Source organism: Tachysurus vachellii, chromosome 12 (assembly GCF_030014155.1).
Source record: "Tachysurus vachellii isolate PV-2020 chromosome 12, HZAU_Pvac_v1, whole genome shotgun sequence".
NCBI classification, from domain to species: domain Eukaryota; kingdom Metazoa; phylum Chordata; class Actinopteri; order Siluriformes; family Bagridae; genus Tachysurus; species Tachysurus vachellii.
Genome location: NC_083471.1, coordinates 19,397,542 through 19,422,507, shown reverse-complemented (window position 1 = coordinate 19,422,507; position 24,966 = coordinate 19,397,542). Strand labels below are relative to the sequence as shown.

The 24,966-nt window shown below is 37.0% G+C and overlaps 2 protein-coding genes across 2 annotated transcripts in view; one reads left to right on the top strand and one right to left on the bottom strand.

Moving 5' to 3' along the window:
- Positions 1-17,145, bottom strand: part of kank1a (KN motif and ankyrin repeat domains 1a) — a 43,513-nt gene extending 26,368 nt beyond the window's left edge. The window contains exon 1 of the mRNA XM_060882637.1: positions 16,945-17,145. The gene's annotated coding sequence lies outside the window, so the exon portion shown is untranslated. The remainder of the gene's footprint in view (positions 1-16,944) is intronic.
- Positions 17,146-20,270: 3,125 nt separating this feature from the next.
- fbp1a (fructose-1,6-bisphosphatase 1a) lies at positions 20,271-24,823 on the top strand. Its single transcript, XM_060882728.1, has 7 exons — positions 20,271-20,539; positions 21,367-21,529; positions 21,626-21,718; positions 21,957-22,097; positions 22,233-22,370; positions 23,199-23,318; positions 24,326-24,823. The coding sequence occupies exons 1-7, from the start codon at positions 20,370-20,372 to the stop codon at positions 24,512-24,514; spliced, it is 1,014 nt and encodes a 337-aa protein (XP_060738711.1). The 5' UTR covers positions 20,271-20,369; the 3' UTR covers positions 24,515-24,823.
- Positions 24,824-24,966: the final 143 nt, after the last annotated feature.

Here is a 24,966-nt window from a genome sequence, read left to right as displayed (position 1 = left end):
TCTAAAAGCAAAAGTAAAGAATGAATGGCAAGTAATTAAGTCAGACCTTGCATGTGAGAGTTTCCTTAAAATTTGTCCTGAATTGTAAAAGCTAAGCTACAACAGAGTATAAGCAGAAGTATAAGCCATAACTCTACAATATAGCAGACTCACCTTGAAAGTTTCAAACACAAACAAGTTAAGAACCAAGTGGTATTTGTTTGTCCAGGTTACTTGAGTTAGTCAAACATCAAATGGTATTATGCAAACAAAACTACATCTAAGCCACAGGTGTAGCTAAATAACTACTATGGTACCGCCATTTTATCCATCAAATGTGAGCCCCTTTGCTAGTAACACAAGTTTCCCATTATGCCTTAGGAGGCAGGATTTCCTAAGCTCCTAATACTAGTGCATCGTCTATACAAGCATGACAAATCACCCGTGGGCCGGTCTTCAAATGTGCTTTAATGGCCATTTCCGATTTCACTCTGCATATATAAATATATAAAAATTCAAAAATCAACCGACAAGAAGAGTAATGACCCTCAACAACTCAGCTAGAAAACAAACAAGCATTACGCAATCACTGTGACACAGGAGTCCACCAGGCGAGCTTTTGCATAATCATGAATTGGTTCATGGCTGTGTGGCTGGTCCTATTGTGTTCGCTTGGAATCCATATTCAAGACTCTGATCTACTGTTTATGCCTCTCCATCTGCTGGGCAGTGAGCAGAGCAGCTGTTCGTCCCACTACTTCCCCCTCACATAGCTAGCCTTTTGTTTTCATTGGTAGAGATAGCCTAGAGGGACAACATGAGGTGACATCATGGCCTGATGATTAAATACCTTCTTTGCTATTCAGATTGATATCAGGATTCATGATGATGTCGACAGGGCTTTTTGATAGGGGCTTAACGATGCTGCTGAGGACCAACTGTCATAAGGGTATATATGTACGTATATTCCACTGGCTAATAAGCAGTCACATTATTGCTGTTATACCACAGCAGAGATACCAAGTGATGAATCTATATTCAATAATTAAATAATAATTAAAGAGAATGTACATTCTGCATATACCAATTTTCATTGCTGTCCAAATCCTACCACTCCAATGGCTTCGAGATTTGCTCCACTGTTAGTCTGCTGCCACTCAACACCACTCATGATGGGACTGAATGGAGGTCCATGCAATAACAGCACAAATGACTTCCTGTGGTAAAATAGAGAAAGGCCAAGATGGCCTCTGGCACAATAATGAAAGCGTTAGTGTTTAAGGGGTGTTGCATGGACAAAACATCTGTTTAAACAAAATGCAATGTTTTTTAGGAAATGACCCCATCAAGCTAACCAGCTAGCCCTAAAGCCAATCTCCAATGTTAATGCTGAATTTCAAACCAAGAAAAATAACAATACAAACATAAAAGGTGTGGTTAAATGTGTGAAGAGCCAAATGTAGCAATAATTCATGTTTTGAAAGAAACTTCATTTTTTGAGGTTAAAAAAAACATTTTCAAATCCTCCTTTAATGGATTAGTAATCTCTTGATAAAGACACATTGGCAGTTTCACAGACCACAACATTTCCCTACATTGCTAGATTAAAATCAGTGTGTTTATCCTCATGTACTCTTGCATTGCAGTCTTCTAGCTATCACTAGACCGCCAAAAGGCCAATAGGCAAAGCAAGTATCTGACTGATGCTGCAAATAGCTTATCCCATATCCAGGGACACAGGATGTCTTAAATATTTGTTCAATTCAGTGACTATATCTCGCTCCGATAAGCTTGTTTTCATGTTGGTCAAAAGCTTTTCACTGCACAAATTTGTGCATATGCACAGAGAAATCGGGCTTGTGACTTTTTGCCCAAACCACCGTCTACCAATCACAGATTAACAACAGTTTCATCAGACTGAGGGTGCAGAATTTAACCAGGATTTTGGGTATATGCTTTAATTCTTGATTATTATGGCTGGATGTACAACCCACACATACAAAGTACACAATAACTATACCATTACTTGAAATATGGTGTCATTCAACCAGTTAGGAAGACAATAAGACTGCCAAAAATGCTTCAGGCAGCAAGCGCCACAGGGTACCAAATAAGATCAAGCACAAAAACCATCCCATGTGTGCCTCGAGACGACTCATGGTAGGCCACAAACAAAAGTTTCCTCTTCATCACTTTCATGGAATATATTTTTGTGACCAGTCTTTCTATCTCTTTCTTGTTCGTCCATAAAAGGTTTAAATATTATATTATTATCAGTCACATTTTGCTGGAAAAAAATACCACATTCAAATATGGTGATACATTTTTGGTTTTCTATCCTTAACGTGTGGAAAGTTTAACTGGACATGCGCTAGATATAGTGTTACTATTAATGAAGAGTCACAAAAATGTCGACTGCCATATCTAGCACAGGAATTCTGACTCAATACACAAAGTCACAAAGTGTAAGACGTCTGGTGAAGCAAAGAGATTTGTTGCCAGTTGCATAAAGATCTAGCATTTAAATAATTGAATTTAATATTAATCATGAAAGATGGATTTTATCAGTGAATCCTTATACCAATTAGTCCAAACTGGATGAAAGAACAGCCTCGGACATGATCGGATTGCCACAATCAAGATTCTGAAGCTTGTCTTCAACCAAGTTACTGCATAGGTGGTGCATCTCAGGATGAGAGACTTTGTCATGAGCACTTTGGCATAGGAAAAGTTTGCTGGATAATCCTAGTGTTGGGCATGGAAGAAAAGAATAGAGTACACATTTGCTCAAGGAGTCACTTAAAGCCTACAGGTGTCTACATGTCTACAACCGAACCTGTTAGAGGTAAGAAAAAAATAAATAAAAAAAATCAAACAATGCCTGAGTTGACCAACTTAAGACATCATGACCTTAATATTACACCCTTCTAGCTACCATTCATTCTAAAACCAAACAGAAACTTTGTCACAATATGATTCTTAGCAATTTTAAATAATGGTAAAGAGAGACATTCAGTATTAGCTAATAGCATGCACACATAATTGCAAGTTTATATTTAAATGACTAATCCTTTTTCTGTTAGTTAGTAATGCATAAAACTATGGAAAATATCAACACTATGGCATACCGAGCTTTTTTATAAACAGGCTGTGGTGTGTAGTTACACCATGATGCGTGTCGAGTGCTGCGGTTGACAGTGTGTCAAAAGCATCCGGACATCCATTCACAAAGCTAGCACCTTCACAATGGAGCTCTGTCTAAGAATATGTGCTCGAGCAACAGGAGCAGGACGGGGAAACCACAAGCTGACACTAACCTAAAAATATCAGGCCTTTTTACATGAAAGAAAAAAAGGCCATGTGGCAGTGAGAGCATGTATGAATGCTAAACGAAAAAGTTTTCTACTCTCTAAGCTCTTGTTGAATGGTTAACTTTGTGTAAATTTCCTAGCACACAGAAACATGACCTTCAGCAGCGATCAAACCTGTTGAGTCATACAGTTATCAGACTGCAGAGCACAACAAGGTGCATTAAAAATAATGTTTGAATGGATTGTAAGAAGTAACCAGTACAAACAGTTTAAAGCGAGTACTCGAGTACTGAAAATATGAAAGAGAACTACCTGTTGAGAATTACCTAAAGTCCAGAGGAAAGTATTAATTTACAGACAGCATTGTTTCACTTAAACAAAATTTGGAAACCTAAATGTGCTGTGTTTTTGGTACAAGTGGTATTTTGCAGACAGAGTAAAAAAAAAATATGGGTATTCAAACTTGAATTTTGAACTTTTTTCTATTTCTAACACTTTCCAGTCATTTGTAATATTTTGACATGGCCAGTAGATGCAAGTCAAGACCAAATCCCCACTATTCATAGAAAAGCATTCTTTATTTTATGTGAGAATTTCCCCAAATTAGATTTTGGATAGTACAAAAAATAAAAAAAAAAAGATAAAAAAAAAAGAAAGAAAAATCACAAATGAGAAGCACTTTAAGAACTACAGAGTAAGTGGGGACAAAAGAATGCTCAAACGAGTATGAATAATCACTGTGACAAGACCTAAGACTTAAATACTCTTCTCCATTACATGCACCATCAGGATTCAGACAAGAAACACCATAACCTAAAGTGATATGCCATTATGCTGAAAAAAAAAAATAAAATAAAACTGAGAACTCTCAAATGCACTTGGTTCATTTACAATTCTGGACCAGAAATCCAGCTCATAACCAACCCCACCAACAACCCCCCCTGAATAAATCTTCAGGATCTATTCAGAAGTATTCGTTATAACAAAACTGCCAAAAACCAAAATTCCATTCATTTGTTGAACTCACATTTTGCTGCTAAAATCACAATTGAGTGCTTCATTAAAATATCAATGTTAGGGATTGGAATAGTCATTATGATATAACATGGCATTTATAAATAAAATGGCATAATAAATACATGTCCTCTTATATTTGCTGGAAAAATTTGGAAAAATTTCCATATTAGCATTTTATCATTCCTTCGTACTTCGTATTCATTTGTGCTTCAGTGCAAATCTCAGAAGGTGTCAGGAGGTCATGCATATAATGCTTTGATTTGTGCAAATGGTGAACAGGTCTGGAGGAACTCCACTCTCTGCAGGACGTACAGTGGTAATGAGGGAGCCATGGAGATAAACAGTGACCTTGTGACTTGCTAGTGAGTTTCCAAACATCAAAGTGGAAACCTCCCTTCTCATCCGGCACTGCAATTACATGAGACCTGAGTGCAGCAGATCTGATACTGTATTCCCACAGGAAAAATGCCACCAGAAACATGAATGTTGACAAGTTGGTGAAGAAGTGTAATGTATATGAAAAATCCAATGTGTGTTGTATCATTATAAGCGCCATCTCGCTGGCACGACAGCAGTTCCCAGATAGAAGAATATACCTTCTGCTTTAATTGTTGTTATACAAGAGAGCTAATTGGTCAGAAAGTGTTTATTCAAGAAAAAGATAAAAGAGGTGGATAAGGAAACCACCGTTTCTAAGTAGCTGCTAGTACATGAAAGTGATGACATGAAAAAGTTTGTTTCAAAGACATTCTACAACATTAAATGGAACTATAAATGGTCAAAACACTAGCTCCTGGGTGGTAATCTCCCTCGGCTGTTGATTAACATTCTGCACTGTTGTGTTTTCTTCCTTACTTATTTTCTGAGCTTTAGTGTCATTCCCAGACATACGCTGTAAGAAACTGTCCTTTAAAAAATAAAGCCAAAACACCTTTTCTAAGATTGTCAGAGCTTTTGAACACGTAGCTGAACACTTGAGTAGCTTAAAAGTTGTAATTAACATTCCCCTGTATATGCAAGCCAATTTTCAACACTGTCACGAAAAAAGAACTGTTTGGTGCAATACATAATGACTAGAAATTAAAAAAGTCTTTACAATTAGCTTTGTTTGAAATAGAAGAACATAAATATGCTGGGTAAATCGCAATGCCAGGCCTCCTTTTGCCAAAATAGCTATTCCATGGCTGTGTATAATGATATAAAAATACCAGGCTCTGTAGTGAAAGCTACTCTGGCTCCTGAGACTAAAGGTTCATTAAACTGAATTCACTTCTCCTTAAAAAGACTGAGACAAGTCAGATGGACTTGTCACTCCATATGCATTCATTAGACATGGCACCCTGAGTGGTCTATTCTTATAAAACAAGGCCAAGCGCACGACCTTGACACCCAAATTCCATGCCTGGAAATGAGTTCAGTAACAGCATGCCGGGCTTAACAAATCAATGAGCACTGATCAAATTAGCAGACACTCGGAGCACAAAGCAGACTGGTTTTCCACACAGGATTTCTGAGGACCAGTTTAAGCTAAACTAGGGACAGTTGTTCTCAGTTGTGCACGGCTAAAAGAGGGTGGAAATACGTTCAGAATGGGTTTTGTGGAGAAAACCGTGTAAGAATCTTAAGTAAGTAAAAGCTAGTTGTCCTTGAGGTAATTAGATTTATTTATAGTGTTGAGGTCATTCCCAGTTCCTGCCAAGTCCCCCCGCCTTTCATTCACTGTTCCTTTCATTTTATCTGATCAACAACCAGTTGCACAGCCTTTACAAGTGATTAACAGAGAATAACAGTTTGGGGGAATTTAATTTAATGCCACAAGAATGGAAGCTTTGATATTTCCACTAAATAACCTTTTGGTTTGTGTTTTTGTTGAAAATGCATGCTGGAACACACTTTTTAATAAAAGAAGCTCTGCTGACCTTTGCTGTAACTACAGTGCTTACTGAAATAGACGAAACTAGGCCTGATGGGAGATTTTGAATCTGTTTGTACTTGCATTCGTAAGTGCTACATTCACACCACATACATGCATTTAAGTACCACTGTCTCTAATGTTTATGTGTGTGTTTACGTATATTTTCACCTTAAAAGTTAAAGAACTTATCATTTTGTCAGCTGAGGTCAATGAATTTTTTCATCAAGCCATCATTCCATGGTCCCATGACCAAGCACCAAGCATCATTTCCTAGAACATCAAATACATGGTTCACAACAACCAATGACCAGAAGCACAAGGCTTTAAAGCCTTTCCAGTCAACAGAATCCATAATCCAAAGCATACATAAACCAAAAATATAAAGAGTGATTACATAATCTAATTCTAAGAATTTCCTTGGTGATATAATAGCTGAGAAATGGTATACTGCAGATATCCAAGAGAGAGATCCATACCCATCATTTACATAACAGGGCCAAGCTGATGGGAGCAGAGATTTGAATAACACCCTTAGGAAATAACACAAGATAAAATCTGGACTCCAGCCATGTTGAATCAGCTGTTGAAACATCATCATCAACAACAATATGTCAGTATGCCTGTCAAAATAGTTTTGGAAACACGAAACGATCAGAAAGAAACGAGATAAAAACCCTGCAGTACAAGTTTTCGTCAGTCCAGCTGAGAATGTCACGTTGTGCACTCATTTTAATAAACAAACTAGGCTCAGTTCGCTCTGAGCCTTACTCTGAACAGGCACACACAAAAGGATATGATCTTTCAGTAAACAGATATTAAATGTTCATTCTTTGAACAGAAAGGGAGGGTTAAAACAGCCCACCAGGAGACATCATCAGCATGGATTCTCTGTTACCACGGCAAACCTGGCCTTATTTGTAAAAACAGAAACATGAGAGGCCTAATGCAGGCTTTGGCAAGAAAAACTAGAAAGACTTTACTGTAGTTTTGCAATTACATGCATTCTTGGATAATTAAAATCCAACACCTGCTTTCTCTGAGACTTATGATGCCATGGTGATGTTCTTTTTCAGATGGCATCTGAAAGAGCTGCTCAACATCTCCTGAACTCCCAGCCATGAATGTCTCTGGAAACATCAGAACTCCAGCTAGTGAACCATACTGTTGTGCTATTTGCAAGCCCCTACACGAGACCATGTTGAGGATACATTGAGACGTAACGTATTCTTATAACTTTCATCAAGCCCATCTGCAATTGGAAGATCCTCAAATAAAGCTTTTAAAGGCTTCCTTCTTACCTTATGCTTCTACATGCCAATCGTCACCATAAGATATGGCATTCCTCCTCTGGCAGCTGTTTTTAAAGGGGGTGCACAATGATTGGTAGGTATGCCAACAAATTAGAAGGGTGGCCACAACATCTGGAGATTACAGGGCTGAATGGTGACAGTTTCAAATTGTAAAGCTAGAAAAACAGCACTTGAGAGTATAGTTTTGTATGATGTTTAATTGCAGAGTACTTCTAAGATCTAAGACTTCTGGGTAGTATACAACAAATCTAGCCACAAAGCAACATATGGTGGAAACTCTTAAAGAACAAATTCACTAACAATATAAATGTTGAAGTCAGACATCTGGAAGCAAAGTCTCAACTATAAATGTAACTTACATGTTGATGTATAGTAAAATCAGTTTAATGTATGGCGCTACAATTCTGTGGCCAGCCAGCCAAGTTCAAAAAGTATGATGCTGAAATCATAAACACAATATATGGCAAAATGTTTGTGAACACCATCACATACATGATAAATATCCCATTCCATATTGGAATATGACCCTTTGCTTTTGAAATAACCTTCACGATTCGAGGAAGACTTTTCACTAGATTATAGGGATTTGTACTCCTTTAGCCACAAGAGCATTAGTAAAGCTGGGCATTGGTGTAGGTCAAGGAAGTCTGAGATGCATTGGGAATTCCAGCTCATCCCAATGGTCTTCAGTGGGGTTTGGGTGATCAGGCCAGCCAAGGTCATCCAAGGTCACCCAAGGTGATTAACGGTGCACAGTGAAAATGTTATGCTGGAACAGGTTTGGGCCCATTTGATCCAACACAGAGATAGACAGACAGACAGGCAACAGGTTTGGTGAAGGACAACATGGGTGAAATGGTCAGGTGTCCAAAAGTGTTTTATCACATGGCCAAAGAAGTGTGACTGGTTTCCGTTTTCTTCATCTGGGTTAGTATGTGAGCATATTGTGCACACGGGATGTGGTAGCTCAGTGGTTAAGGTGTTGGACTACTGATCGGGAGGTCGTGAGTTCAAATCCCAGGGCCACCAAGCTGTCACTCCTAAGCCCCTGAGCAAGGCCCTTAACCTTCAATTGCTCAGCGGTATAAATGAGATAAATGTAAGTCGCTCTGGATAAGAACGTCTGCCAAAATGCCATAAATGTAAAATGTATTGTATAAACAGAAGAACTAGGGCTGGCCTGAACAACATTTTACAGTCTTCAAGCAGAATATGTTTTAGTTAAAATTACTTAGCATATTCGATGTCCAAATAACTCCAGTAGCAGAATTCCTATGGGAGCAGGCAGAAGTGAGATTAAGAGAGACCACTCAAGTCCTTTCTTTCTTTAACATCACTCTATAGCTCTCGAACACTGGAAAACCCAAAGGGACAAGGAGTGTGAGGTCAGCAGCTCAGCCCATAGAGATAGAGAGACGACAGCGCAGGGGTAACTTGAGAGGGCTGACTGGGTGTAGCAAGCAGCCACAATTGAAACCCGAGGACACGGGTGGCCTAAATACAGAAGAGTTTTCCATAGTGCATGCTGTATGCTTGCTTTTGAATGTCCTCCCATGTCCACTTTAGCATTTTGTAAGCAGAAACAAAGATAAAAAGCATTCTTCCAGAAAAATTATAAAATGTATAATTATGTAAGCATAAAAAGTTTACATGCCCAGATGTTTCCTTTGTTCCGATAAAGTACAAGTGAGTGTATACGGCAAAGCTACTTAGACTTAAGCAAAGTTTTTCTAAGATAATGCTTAGCAGCAATACAAAAATAAAGCCTTTTACTGAACACTTTCATCTCCTCACATTTATATTTACGTTTTCTTTATCTGAATGCTTTTCCTTTCAGGCCTGCCTGTTCCTGCCCAAAACCTGAACATTGAAATGTACCAGCTCGATTTACGCCCAGCTACATTCCATTCCCTGGTGAACCTAAATGCAGGCTTCTGGTGGGTTGTTTCTTCTTTTGACTTTCTCCATTCAGGTCTTCAATAAGTGCCAGGAATCATGGTAGAAAAGGCACCAAGTTTAAAGCTTAACAAGCAATTGGATTCCTTGCATGACTGCAGTTTCTGACTCACCCCCTCGTGTTTTCATCGAGCTCCATCATAAAGAGCTATCAAAACATTCAATTACGGCAGGCCTCGTCAAGCAAGGCGCTCCTTACACATCCCAGGGGCAATCTATTCAGAGCCGAGCTGAAAAGCAGGGCAGTTCAAGGGGTTCTTTGCAGTGGCTCTGGTGGCACACTACCAAATCCATAATGCTTAGTTTAAGCCGAGCTGCATGGGAATTTGAGGCATCTAAAAGAAGACATCCCATTCTTCATGAAATTCTAAGCATTCAGAGCTCATGAAGATGATAGTTCGGGTGCATGTTCAAATTTAGACCTCTTTAGACCTTTATTTTTTTTATTTTATTTAGTCAATCATCAGGTTGCAGGAAATTACAAAGAAAATGTTTGATTCAGGCACACAATGCATGACATTTTTTTTAGTATTTATAATCAAACATGACATTTTTTAACAAATAACCCATTTTTATTGGACTCAATATTCAACATGTAATATTGAAGTGAGATATTTCTCTTCACATGCTGATCAATTAGGAGGCGTCCAATGAGGGCAAAAAAACAGGCAAGAATGCACTCAGAGCATTGCACTCAGGCATCCATCATCTATTCTGCATTTCAAGTTCAGAACATGGAGCTTACCCGACATTTACCAGCTTAACTGCAGCTATTCAACTACGAACGGAATGTGATTAAGCACCTAAAAATGGTGCCTGTGCAAAACAGGTCTTAATGTCATAAAGAACCAAAAGTCGGACAAATTTGCCATGTAGGGGTTTTTGTACACAGGGTAATCCTAGCAACTGACAGAAGACAAACTCAACTTGAATAGCATCTTCATGTTTAAACATGTACCCCTCAATTATGTGTAAAGTAAAGACTTGTACAGACATTTAAAGTCTTGCATAAGGGTCCTTGATTGTACATATCCATAAATGCCCTCAAAAAATGTTTAATTAAAAAAAAACAGCAGATGTGCTTACATGCACATTAATAATATGGCAATTATCAGTTTATTCAAGTAGCCATGTACAACACCACACATTAAGCTGGTTTTACCATGCATGATTTTTGGTTCAGTTGTGCTGTTTTAGACAAAACGCTGTGAGTTCAGATAATTTGATGGTGAGCACATTACAATATGCACAACACGTGTGACCAAAGACAGCTAACAAAGTTCTGGAAGTGTTTTAGTGTTTAATAAAACTTGTGCTTGCTGCTAAGACTCTCATCCAAAAACCACCAAAAATAGGATGCCATAGATTATGCAAAACTCAAGAAATCTACAAATACGATATGCTCTTAGACATAAAAAAAATGCATGTTACCAGAAGTACACTTTGAAAAATGTTTCAGTTTATGCAATCCCATTTACTGTACGAGACCATATCACAATAGCTGAGGACACAAGCAAAGCTAAGTACATTTCTTTAAATCACAGGTCTACCATTAGTGGATCTTCAGAGTATAATCGGACATGGAGAACGCTGCCAGTGGATGAGGGTTAAAGTGACATTCTCGAGACTCTTGACTCATTCATTCATTCATTCATTCATTCATTCATTCATCTTCTACCGCTTATCCGAACTACCTCGGGTCGAGCCTGTGCCTATCTCAGGTGTCATCGGGCATCAAGGCAGGATACACCCTGGACGGAGTGCCAACCCATCACAGGGCACACACACACACTCATTCACTCACACACTCACACTACGGACAATTTTCCAGAGATGCCAATCAACCTACCATGCATGTCTTTGGACCAGGGGAGGAAACCGGAGTACCCGGAGGAAACCCCCGAGGCACGGGGAGAACATGCAAACTCCACACACACAAGGTGGAGGCGGGAATCGAACCCCGACCCTGGAGGTGTGAGACGAACGTGCTAACCACTAAGCCACCGTGCCCCCCCCTTTGACTCAATCAAATTAGTTTTATTAGCTATGTGGTACTATTTTATCCAGCAACTGAACGTTTTTTACGTAATACCTTTTTTGAAATATATACTGTTGTGTTTGTCAGATAAAACCACAATAGTTTCCAGATTAACAGAAGCTAATGAGTCTGCTCTCAGGTTCCAAAATTGCTGCTAGTTCATTATCATCAACATTTCTATTATGATCCAAACCTGGTTGGTTGTACTTAATGTGCTCATGCACAGATGTGGAAAAACAGTATAGAGGCAATGAAGACCTTCTTTTAACCTAAAATCAATGTTATTGTAATTGATAATGATCTTATATCTGATAATGGTCTTAATCTGATTTTAAGACACAAGCATGTTTTTTTTCCTTCCTGAATAATCTGAGAACTGCTGAAGTCAGATCATGATAAGATTATGTCTAACATGTTCCTACATCTACACTATAATCGATATAGGCATAGTAAATCCTAATAATGCTACCCTTTACTTGAATATGCATATCGTCCGATCTAGAGTAGGAAATTGGATACTGTGAACACTTTAAAATAGGGAAACGTGTCCTCTTTGACAGTTCTCAGAATACTCAAGGGGACATGACACTTAGACGAAAGCCTGTCTCATCATTTCTAAACATTCACGACAGAAACTTCACCCATGACACTCTCCAGCTCAGACTAAGACTTCAAAGCCAAACAAAAACCAGTGTTGTTCTGTCTCTTTAACAAAAGACCCTTCACTTAAGTCTAGCTGGCCACAATGACCACAGCAAGGGGCCACTGATCTAACCAACATAGGTCATTCACTTGATGGTGGATGGACTGTCTGGGCACCTTGTTGATGGCAATGGTGATTACCAATTCATAAGAGTTTCATTTAGAAAAAAAACTGGAAAAGTGCCAACTTTTGCAGACTTTGGCCTCCAGACAGTCTTTATTCCACAGTGTAACCATGATCCTAGGACTGATGGTGAAACTTGTTATTACTGAGAATATGCACTTTGCTCGTTCCTATTTCAAGAACAAGACAAATGTCCATTGAAGAATAGACAGAAGAAAAGAATGATCTCAAATCACTCAAGGGAGCCATGTCCGATCATGTCTTTTGAGAAGTAAACAGGCCAGCAGTAACATATTTTCAGACAATATTTAATTTCGTGTCAACATTATATTTCCTTTCGTTGATTATTTTAAGAGCTCAATAATTCTGTACCCTTGTGAACCAGAATGTATGCAAATTAAGCAAAATAAACTTTAAAAATAAGGATTTTCCCCCAAAACCTGCATTACCCCAGAGACTGCATTACGCAATAGAGGTACAAACAAGGAGTTCAAATCAAACTGCATCAGAGCTTTAAATCAACAGGACACCAACCTTAGCTCATTGGCTCAGCTGAGGGGGTTCAGAAGGAACCAAAATTAAGCATAAATTAATAGACTGGCACTAGTTACATAACTAATTAAGATCTCATTACTTACTGTGAGGAAAAACACATTCTTTCAATTAATTTACAACATAATTCTGTTGCCTATTTTATAAACTGTTTATAGATTCACCAGCAAGAAAAAAAAGAAATCGTGCACTTTAGCTGCATTTACAGTACCATCACAGTCCGTTAGGTTAGGTTATATACAGCCATCAAATGTAATCAATTAAACAAACTTTAAATGACTCATTGTATAAATCCACCCCCTTATATATTGCTATTATTTTCAAATTATATCTTTTTTTCTAAATAACATTCATTCGGAAATAAAACCATGATAAGACCTCCACAAAGTAACAAAATCATCATTCTGTCAAGAATTAACTCTTAATTTAATATCTTACACTAAGACTTAGTAGTTATGTCCTTTATTTAAGGTTTGTGATGTAAAATGAACTCAAATGATCAAGATCTTTGCACAGATTTCTACGAGTAGAGCAAAACTCAGCAATTTGATCAACATGGCTGGTTGGTCAAAAAGATCTGGTTTCACTGATGTTTGATGAGTCTAATTGCTTTTCCATTAATTTTATTTGTTATTTGTGTGCTAACAATACGAGCATATTGAGTCGCACATCACAATGCATGGAACAGGCACCAGAAAAAGCACGGAGGTTTTGTTTACTTCTTTTATGCAAGAAGTACACTTTATATTCATGGCTCATGCATCAGATTGGTTCAAATATTCACTCAGCATTACTCCATGACCACTTTGGGATATCACGTCATTTCTAATAGAACAGAAAATAAATAGCATTTTATAGAAATATAAACTCACTATATTGGGGATCAGGCTAGTCTGAAACCTTGTTTGGACCAAACTGGTCATAAAGTACAATGGCTAAAAGCATGAAGAACGCTAGTATTTAAAATGAACAACCGTAAAAGGCAGGCTTGCAGTGACGGCAACAACAGTAAAAGTGGAAGTCATTTCACCTGGGTAAACATGGAGCAGTTTTACAGCCTGCCAGGGTGCCAGAGGTGACATTTCCCTCATCCACACACATGATCTTTGATCTCCACATGCATAGTTTTCTCAGCGAGGTGATAACTTGGACAGACTCCAGCCAAATGGTCACATTGGCCTACTTATATACTGTAGGCTACATTTGGGATGTTTGTGCAAAAGGCATCTGTTTAAACAAGCTTTCTAATAAATTAGCCTGATCAGTACACTTCTTAAATTCTTAAAACTTGATGCTAGTCAGGTGCAAACTACATAGCTAAGAGGTAACAGGCATAAGCCTCAAAAACAGGTTTCAAAGCCTCAACTACACACTTATGCAATTCAGACTAGCACTGTGAAACAAATACTCACACACACAATTACAAAACCAAACACAAAACCATGTGTTTTTTGCACATCACCATCCCTCCGATTCTGACATAAAAGCTGGAAGAATTTTTTATCCATTCTTTAACGCAGTCTTTCATTATGTCGTTGAAAAGCATAATTTACAACTTTTACACTGAAAATCTTTTTTTTTTTTTTTTTTTAAAACCTGATTCTCTGTATGAGCCAATATTCCTCAATAATCTTCCAACATTACAGGACATGGCTTGCCCAGATTTGGATGTGGACTTGTTCCCATATTTCTACTAGAGAAATTGGCAAAGAAAGAATCCAAAAATTGTCTTCTGATGAAACACTATGAGAATAAGGGAGTGCGGTCCCACGCTTCAGATGTGAGCAACAAGAGGCTTCATTTTCTCTGGCGATAACATGTGAAAGTCGATGACAACCCCTTTCACCATCACATAATGATGTTTTTGTTTAGTGCAGGTCTCACACACACACACACACAACGTTCCTCTGTCTCTGAGCTGAAAAAAGAAACATGTCCAAAATGTACACCAAGGTCAAAACACAACCATCTCTATATAAAAAAAAAAAATCTAATTTCAGGATTCAAATATTGAATACAAAAGCATAACACCAAAGACATGCATATGGTATCTATTTTAGAAACCACTACTATAAAGAAAAGTCATATTTTGCCTTATCACATCAGGTGTTTCTAGTTGCAATCATGAGAACAGTCTTGAAGATAAGTGGACAACTTCCTGCAAACAGGAGGGAAAAGCACTGTAAATCACATCCTCTCCAGGGAAATGAAGATGCTGAAGGAGTTCCTATTGCTCTCAGATAACAGCCATGAATTTCTTAACCCTCTCCAGGAACATTTATAAATAAATCCAGGAAAACGGCATATTACTATATGCTGCATTACAGTATACAGTATTATATTCAGTCACTCACTTTTAGTTACTGTTTTGTCCTGGTCAGGGTCACATTGGATCCAGTGTCTATGCCGGGGACACTGAATGTTCACTCCTAGCAGCAAGTTACTATAGCCAAGCTACGTAATGACGCGTTTCTGGGAGGTGGGAAGAAACAGCAGAACTCAGGAGAGCCCCCCCACCCACACACACATGAATATAACCAAACTGTGCTCAGGAATGAACATGGGACCCTGATGCTTCCCTTAGTATTATATTATCACAAATTATTAACATACACTAAAATACATGTTATATTTTAAAGATTAGAATATTCAGGAATTTAAATTGCCGTTATAAATGTTGTCATATTTAATAAAAATATTTAATAAAAAATAAAGCACATGGATTCAAAAGTACTAAAAGGTTCAATACGTCTTCAATACAGGTGAAGTTAAATACACCAAGATTATTTTAGACGTTGTTTTATGTTAATAGACAAGTCAAATTATGAAGTCGACTTGAACGCACGCTAGCGTTCACTGTTACACTGTCATTTAAAAGACTTTTTTAGGCAATTCAGTAGGAATAGTTTTCATTCGTTATCTGCTCAACACTCTCAGTAAAAGTAAATCCCTTGTTCACTTGTAACATTCATCTAAATACGCTGATAGAGAGTAATGTTTAAACTAAAATAAATGAACTGCAATGAGTAAAGCTTGAAATGTACACTACGTTCACCTTTCTCAGGAGACCATACATGATAACAGCTACATGTCAAGTTCCACTAGTGATAACAGTACAATCCATTTGTATTTTCATTTAAATCCAGTATAATGAATGACAATGAAAGTGTTTTAAAGTTTCTTTGAATTTTTTTTTTAAGAGGGAAAATTCTGCTATTGTGAAAAAGTATTTCATAAAAAAATTTTATAGCTAAGAGTGTTTTCTAAACACTTCCATGTAAGATATTTCTATATTACTGGAACAATGAAGGGTTAATGAGGATTTATAAGGGTTAATAAGGCACCCTTATCCAGAGTGACTTACATTATCTAATGTTTTTGTACAACTGAGCAATTGAGGGTTAAGGGCCTTGTTCAGGGGACCAACAGTGGCAGCTTGGTGGACCTGGGATCGAACTCACAACCTTCCGATTGGTAGCCCAAACACCTTAACCACTAGGCTAGCACATGCCCTGGTCTTAAACACCAGGTCACACATTGAACAGCTGTTACTGCTTTCACCAACATAATCCAACAGAAATAACCCAATCAACATGTAAGCACCTTAAGCCTATAATGGCCAATATGCGAACAGGTGTGCGTGTGTGTTTATTTGAGTGTGTGTGTGTTTGAGTGTGTGTGTGTGTGTGTGTGTGTGTAAGAGAGATATAGAGAGAACAGGGACACATAAAAGCACGCCACAATTAGAGCAACACAAGCTCGCCATCATATAACCAGGATCATAATCATATAACCATAAGTGCCAGGAATTGTTTTGTGTTTCAAACCAAATCTAGAATCTCTGTATTTTTGTTGCAAAAATGCAAATCATTTTATAACAAAACTGAAACAAAGAAACCCAAATGCTATTAGAGAAATAAACCCCTAATAAACAAAGCAAAATGAACTCTACACCTTACACACACTTATGTAAAGACTAACAATGGGTCAAAAAATAAACAGTCGTTTTAAAGCGACATTTAAAACATAAATAAACTCACTACTTCTCCAAAGGCGCGTGAAGTTGCGGTTGAGACTCGGTTCGTCTCCAACAGGTATATGGCACAGGTGCACTCTTAAACCCAGCTAAATTTTTTGGTTTGATCAGTTTTCTTTACCATTATAAAACCAAGTAGTAGTCTACATCTGTAGAGGTCTACATGCCTTTCCCACTTAGCTCTGCCAGTTTTGCATTCGCAGTCCGCCTGTCCAGTGAACCGACTCCACAGAGCGCATGCGCGCAACTAGGCATTGTTGGTTCTCGTGCAACAGCGAACATGGCGTGACGCGCGCGAGCTCAGGTGCTCAGATTACTCTTACATTGAGAAGCAACTTTTTTTTCTCTCATTAAGTCACTCGTTACATTACAAATGTCTGTGTAAAATAGGTAGAATTAGAATGTTTTTACTTTTACTTTGACCAAAATTATGTTTGATCTGGTTGGTCAGACACGTGTTTGTGCAGATAGTTATATATAATGTGTATATATAATATATATATAATGTGTAAACATATGTACAGTGAATAAATATAAAGACTATAGCAGTGCAGAAATGTGTGGACATTGTTGAAAAGTACAAGTAAATGGCATTGAAAAAATGTGCAGACACCGTTGTAAAGGAACAAGAAGTAGAAGGTTACAAGGTTATGGCATTAAAAAAGAAATAAAAATGTGTGAAAGCTGAATAAACAAGTCAAATATAAATAAATAAATAAATATATATATATGTGTGTGTGTGTGTGTGTGTGAATGTTACATATTAGGCAGAATGTGCAATAAGGTATATATAAATGCACATAAATAAAATAGTGCAGATGCATGTAAGGCACAATATGTGTAGAGAATGAGGAGTATTAAAAAAATCCAATATGTAATATTTATATGTTACCAGTACACAGAGCCGTGCTGCTGTCCACATAAAGCTAAATAGGTTATAGTGACATTGGAAATGACCTTTTCACCAAAAGTCAAAGACTGCAAATGAACTGTGTTCTATATTCTTCTGCATGTTTTGGGAGTTGGTGTTAGTTAGTTAGTGGGGAGAAGTCTTTTTTTTTTATCAGTGTCCAATATATCAAATATGCATTTAAACCAAGATAAATTATCTTCTTCTTCTACTAATTATTATTATTATTATTATTATTATTATTATTATTATTATTATTATTATTATCTATACTTGTACCAATGATTTTAAAATTATTACTTCTGAATGTTTTATAAATTTATTCTAATTGTTGACATTTTTTAAGGAACTTCCCTTGAAATTGTCCTTTAAGCTCTCCTGTGTACATGACACAAGACATGTAACTCTAAGTTCAGGCAAACATTAACTGTTCCAGTCTGTCTCACTCTAATGCTGTCTTAATAGCCTTCCTAGGTGATTGCTTTCAAAAATAGTCTTTGACTTTTTTTCTGAAAGTTTCCACCAGTAATGGAATACTCAAATCATTAAAATAATTTCACCAAGCATGGTTGTGGCGACAGATCGGTCTACTGAAATAATTGAATATCGTTGTTTATTTTCTATTCTTAAATTTTGCTTTCATTTTTACAACATCTTTAAAACTTGTTATGTGAGCTATAAAATTATTTGGTTTCAGTGTTGTGAACTTGTACACAGAAAATCTTTAGGCTCATATATAGACTCTATACAGTAAAGATCTGATTGGGAAGCTCCTTCTCTATTAAATATTCACTGTAGTTGTCCTCTTTTCTCTGACTACCAAAGGTGTTTATAGTGTTATATTATTCTGTTATATTTTGGGTTTTGTAGGTGCTGCAGAACCACATTATGTCTTTTCTTTTAGCTTGCTACACTAAGACATGACATTGAATATTTTGAAACAAAAGCAAGAACACCACAGATTTAACTTTTGCATTTTATATACTTTTGGCTGTTTACCATAAACATTGTCTTTTTCAACTACTGTCTAATGACATAGTTCAATTATTATGCTTCTTTAACTAAGACTCTTAAGTTCTAGTTCTACAACTAAGACTGTGTGCCTTCTTTCCCATAAGGGATTAATGAGGTTTATCTTAAGTGCACTGTACCTTACGGTGAACTATTATAATCCTTATAGAGAAGAGATCCTGTGTTAAACCCTAAATACAACACACATTTGTGTGTTCAGTACTACCTGTTTTTTTTATAATTCACATTTTATGCCAGTTGACATTTTCTAAATCTGGATTATCTCTAGGCTTTTTCACCAAATGTTTTCTGTAAGAGCAAAGAGGTTTTGCTTAAGGCTGACATCTAGTGTCTAAAGAAGGTTTAGAAAAATCATAATATACTGAAGATCTAGAAGCATACAACTAAATACCATTGTCCAGTTGATAGTTTAACATGATGTAAATGATGCATAATTAGTTATATTTAAATGGCTAATTGTTTTTATTTCTCTGAATGTACTATAAATTTTAAAAATGGGTTTCCGATTCTTCTTTTTCTTCTTCAGCAACAACAAACATTTAACTTAATAATAAAATCTTAATAAAATAAAATTGATTCTATTGATATTTTATACTAATATTCATTGTGTTTGAATTTAATTTAAAAAAAAGTTGCTCGATATGTTGCTAGATATGTGTATTTTCTTGTATTTTTTTAGAACGTGTTTAAGTCAACAAAAATCCTTTTTTAAAGTTTTTTTATATCGAGCAGATGCTTAGGGTTTCAGTATCACAAAAGAAAAGTGGTATCATGCCATCTCTGTTGTTGTTGTTGTTGTTGTTGTTATTAATATGATTGTTATTATTATTATTATTATTATTATTATTATTATTATTATTATACCACCACCACCACCAACAACAACAACAACAGCAACAACAACAGCAACAACAACAACAACAGCAACAACAACAATAATAATAATAATAATTATTATTATTAAATAAAGGAAATTCGGTGCTGCTATTTTGCTAATGTATGTGTTTAATGAACTGGTGTAGGTAATACACAGAGTAATACATATCTCTTACCTTAGGATTAAAAAACCTGTTAGTTTTAGGAGATTCAATGCAACTGAGTGTCTCGTGCTCAACCTTTAGATGCCATAAATAAGTAATTAAACGAGATCATTTATATACATTTTTATTACTACTCTAACTCTTTAGTCCCAACAAGTCTCTTTAGTCCCAACAACACAGCAAACATCCAATCAGTACGAAGGTATCTTTAATAAATCCTAGGGGAATTTTGACAACACAGCATTGTATATGTAGCTCGAATCCACGCCCCCTTGTACTTATCCACGCCCCCTTGGTGTTTCTACACTTTTGATTGGTCATGTTCAGCCACACGCCTTTTTCCTGGTTAGTTCCGTGTTGTAAATGTAGCAGAAAAACAACAGTTGTAACTTCTCTTGTTTATTGTTCTCTAGACCTTTCGTGTGTCTTTGAATTCCTTCACTGAACATGTCGGACCGCGCCACTTTCGATACCAATGCGATCACTTTGACCAGGTTTTTGTTAGAGGAGGGAAGGAAAGTGAAGGCCACAGGGGAACTGACGACCCTCCTGAATGCTATGTGTACAGCTATTAAAGCAATATCCAGTGCTGTGAGAAAAGCAGGCATCGCTCACCTGTAAGTTATTCACTCTTATAAAAGTTTGCATTTGCCACTGTTGCTAGTATTTGTTAAGAAAACATCCACATATGCATGAATTGATTTACCTTAATGTTGAAAAACCAGCTTGGTCTGACCAGATCTTCCTTAAGATTTATGACCAGATCTTTCAGAATATTTATGACCAGATCTAATAGAATATTTATGACCAGATCTTATAGATTATTTATAAACAGATCTTCCAAAGTATTTATGACCAGATCTTCCAGAACATTTATGACCAGATCTTCCAGAACATTTATGACCAGATCTTCAAGAATATTTGTAACTTTTTTTTTTTAATATTTGTAAAGCTGATCAATAATTGTTTGAGATATTTAATTGCCTTTGGGTTATTTGGGAATTTGTCTTGGCTCCTTAAACAACAACTTAAAAACACTGAATTAGACAGTAATAGGCAAAAGGTTAAAGGAATTGTAACTATATTGTAAGTACTTTATCATACAGTATTTAGGGAACCTGCACTAGCTATGAGGATACAGTGCTGTATTTCAGCATGTTTGGTAAGTTGCATAAGGATAGGTTTCAATAGAGCACTTGCATAAATATCCTGTTTGTAATTCAACCTGGTGAAATTTGCAACAAAAACTGTACTAATGAATACAACACATCGCTCCACAGTGGAGTATTTTTTTTTTATTTCCTTGTTTCTTTAATCTTTCAGTTAAAGTTCAACATTCAAAAAACTCAAGTATGAATACACCAACAGTGTTTAAAATCTGTATTTTGTTCATTCAGCTTGTTCAGAATGTTAAGTAAAACCTGTTGCTCTTGTTATTGCATAGGTATGGCATTGCTGGCAGTACAAACATTACAGGGGACCAGGTGAAGAAGCTGGATGTCCTTTCCAATGACCTGGTTATTAACATGATCAAATCCTCCTTCACCTCCTGTGTGTTGATCACTGAGGAGAATGATAATGCCCTTATATTGGAGCCTGAGAGCAGGGTATGAGCAGGACAACGAGATGATACCTGGTGCTGTGATTCTTCATTTCTCAAAGCAATATATTGAGTGAAATATTTCCATGTATTGTTTCCACAGGGTAAATATGTGGTCTGCTTCGATCCTCTGGATGGATCCTCCAACATCGACTGCCTGGCTTCCATCGGTACCATCTTCGCTATTTATAAAAAGGTACAATATGAGTTCATGCCATGGGTTTGCAATGTGTGTACTCTATTAGTAATGTAGTTATTGATCTTAATTGGGTTTTTGAAGTTGCTGTACAGAAGCATTGACTTTCCAAGCTTTCTCAAAGCTAAACAATCAAGCATCCTGTCATAAAATCAGTATTTATCCAGTAATATCCAGTAATCTCTACATATATCCAGTTTATTTAGTAAAATATTCTCACAAATCGGTCTTTCCTAAGTGCACAGATGACGAGCCAAGTGAGAAGGACGGTCTGCAGCCGGGCAGAGACATAGTGGCTGCTGGGTATGCGCTGTACGGCAGTGCAACCATGATAGTGCTCTCAACTGGCCAAGGTGTCAACTGCTTCATGCTGGATCCTGTGAGCAAAAAAATGTTAAATATACACTTTATAGTTAAGAGCTCTTTGTGTTGGAACAAATTCTTTGAAGGAAATACAAAGCTATACATGTACAATGACCTTGTGTGAGCGTATTTTTCTCTTTCTCCTTGGCAGGCAATTGGGGAGTTCATTCTTGTAGACCGAGATGTGAAAATAAAGAAAAAAGGGAATATTTACAGTCTCAATGAGGGCTATGCTAAGTTTTTTGACCCTGCTGTCACTGAATACATACAGAAGAAGAAATTCCCAGAGGTATAGTATGGCCTGCACCTGGCCACAGCTTTAACAAACTTATAAGCAGATTGCAGTGTGTGTGTGTGTGCGCGTGTGTGTGTGCACAGAATCCCATGGTCACTGCACTGAGCAGCAGCTTGAGTACTACTTAATACACATTTCCTTACAGTTGTATTAAAAGCAGCATGCTTGATAGAAAATTTACACATGGGTCTTTTCTCCCTATTCTCCATTTTTGGTTTTGAGGAAAATAAAATAAAGGAACACAACTAACCAGCATGTGTTTTGTGAAATTTGTGCATCTGTCAACCACTGATACTTCTGTTTTTTGGTAGTTGGCTTGGTTGGATGGGGTTGCCATGCCTGCGTTAAAAAACATGAACCTTTCAGAACTCTATATGCTTTTCTAACTACTATAGCAAAATGCAGTGTAATGTTAATTGGGATGCAAGTACTGCCATGCAATACACCGTAATTAAGTAAAAATAGGTTTTTTGCTTCAGTGTTCTGTAGTCTGCTCAGATAAACACTGGTCTCAAAGCCATTCTACCAGTATAGCATCAGCTACATGTTTGATCGAGGTTAATTTTTGTTTACTTTTAAATATACTACTAATCTCAAGCTTATATTCAGCAGTGTAACCTGTTTAATATCACTTCCTGAAACTTAACTCTGAATCATTGTACTTATTAGTTTTCTTATTACTTATCATGGAATTTTAGCAGAATCCTGAAATCTGGCTTTAATCACACATGAATTTATTTTGATTTAGTCAAGAGACTTTTTTGTTTTCTCAGGTTTATTACTGCAGGTGGCTGATATGATGTAGTTTGTGTATTTCCACAGGATGGCAGTGCCCCCTATGGTGCACGCTATGTGGGCTCCATGGTAGCAGATGTGCATAGGACACTTGTTTACGGAGGCGTTTTCCTCTATCCTGCCAATATGAAGAGTCCCAAAGGAAAGGTAAAATGAAAGATTGTGTTTTTAATCTACTTTCATTGTAAGAGCGTCACACCCTGTAAAGTCCACCAAATCCACAGAACAGGACTCTAGAATAAAATCAACATTGGCCTCTGATATGAGATTTGGTTGCAAAATACTTTAAAGGTGGGGTCTCCGTTGTTTGAAAGCCAATGTTGACATTTGAAATCACCAAAACAAACACGCCCCTAACCCAAATGGGTCCCTCCCCTGCTTTGATAGCTCCGCCCACACATACATATGCAACCCAGGCAACTAATGGAAAGAAATGTGTCTTTATCATAGCTGAGGGGAAGAACAATACGATTGCAGATAAACAAACAAGCAAAAATAACACACAAGCATAATCATGCAAAGGACGGCATACATTAATTCTGTGAAACAAAGCAAAACCAACGTTACTCACCTATCGAGAAGGAAAAAAGCAACTTCGGCGTCCCATTGCAGGCCTTCCCGCTCCTTCAGTTCTCTCCAGTGCTGGAAAGCTGATCCTATATTAACACGGGTCCTACTTCTTGTTCTTCTTATGATAAGCCTTTCTTCGCTTTCTTTCTTTGTTTTTATCCGCCATGTCAATGTTAAAACCGCATTCTGCTAATGTCACACATGCGCACTGAACACTCTCTCCGCCCATATTGACAAGACACGCCCCTTTCTGCTCATTGGCTACACGTTAGTTTTGTTTTTGTTTTGTTTGGTGGCCCAACACAGCTTTCTGAAGCATTTCTCAAATCAACGGAGACCCCACCTTTAAGCAATGTTTAATTTTTGGTCAGCTGACTCCAGAGGCAGACTAGTCTGATTTATTTTGACTTTTTATTCTCTATGATGATGTTCACATTCGAGTAAATATCAAGATTCTGAGGAGAGTCTGCTGATATTTTTTATCACAATTTTATGATATTTCTTAACATTATCATAAATGTAGAAGATTTAATTAACGTTTAATTAAAAGAATGGTAAGAATGATTTGATTTTCTGTGATGTAGCTACGACTCTTGTATGAGTGCAACCCCATGGCCTTCATCATGGAGCAGGCTGGTGGAATGGCAACCACAGGTGCCATGGATGTGTTGGACATCCAGCCTGAAAGCATCCATCAGAGGGCCCCAGTGGTCCTGGGATCCCCGGATGATGTTAAAGAGTATATCTCCATCTACCAGAAGCATCACAAGTGAACAAATCTTAAAACTACAAAACCTAGAAAGAGACCAAACATCAAATTCCAATCACTCTTATTTTACATAAAGTCTATCACACTCACTTCATATAAATTCAGTTTGTTGCAAACCAAAAATCTACTCAGGACTAAAACAATGCTTAAAAAAAAATCATACTCCAAGAAGCAGCATTGTCATATTTGCACTCACTACAAAATGTTTACACAAAAAACGTTTTATGTCTATGCAATAAAAATGAAGTGCCTTTTCTGTTTGTTTTTTATTTTAAAGGAAAATAATAAATTCAGCTGAGCCAGAAAAAAAAAAGGTTTCTGTAGTTGATTTCATTGTGTTTAGGGTTTTTAGACCATAATGAGTTTCTGTGTGATGAAAAATTCTGATGAAATAAGAAGAGAGCAATGAAAACACATGCACATACTGCTTTACAGCAAACAATTTGCATAACAGTT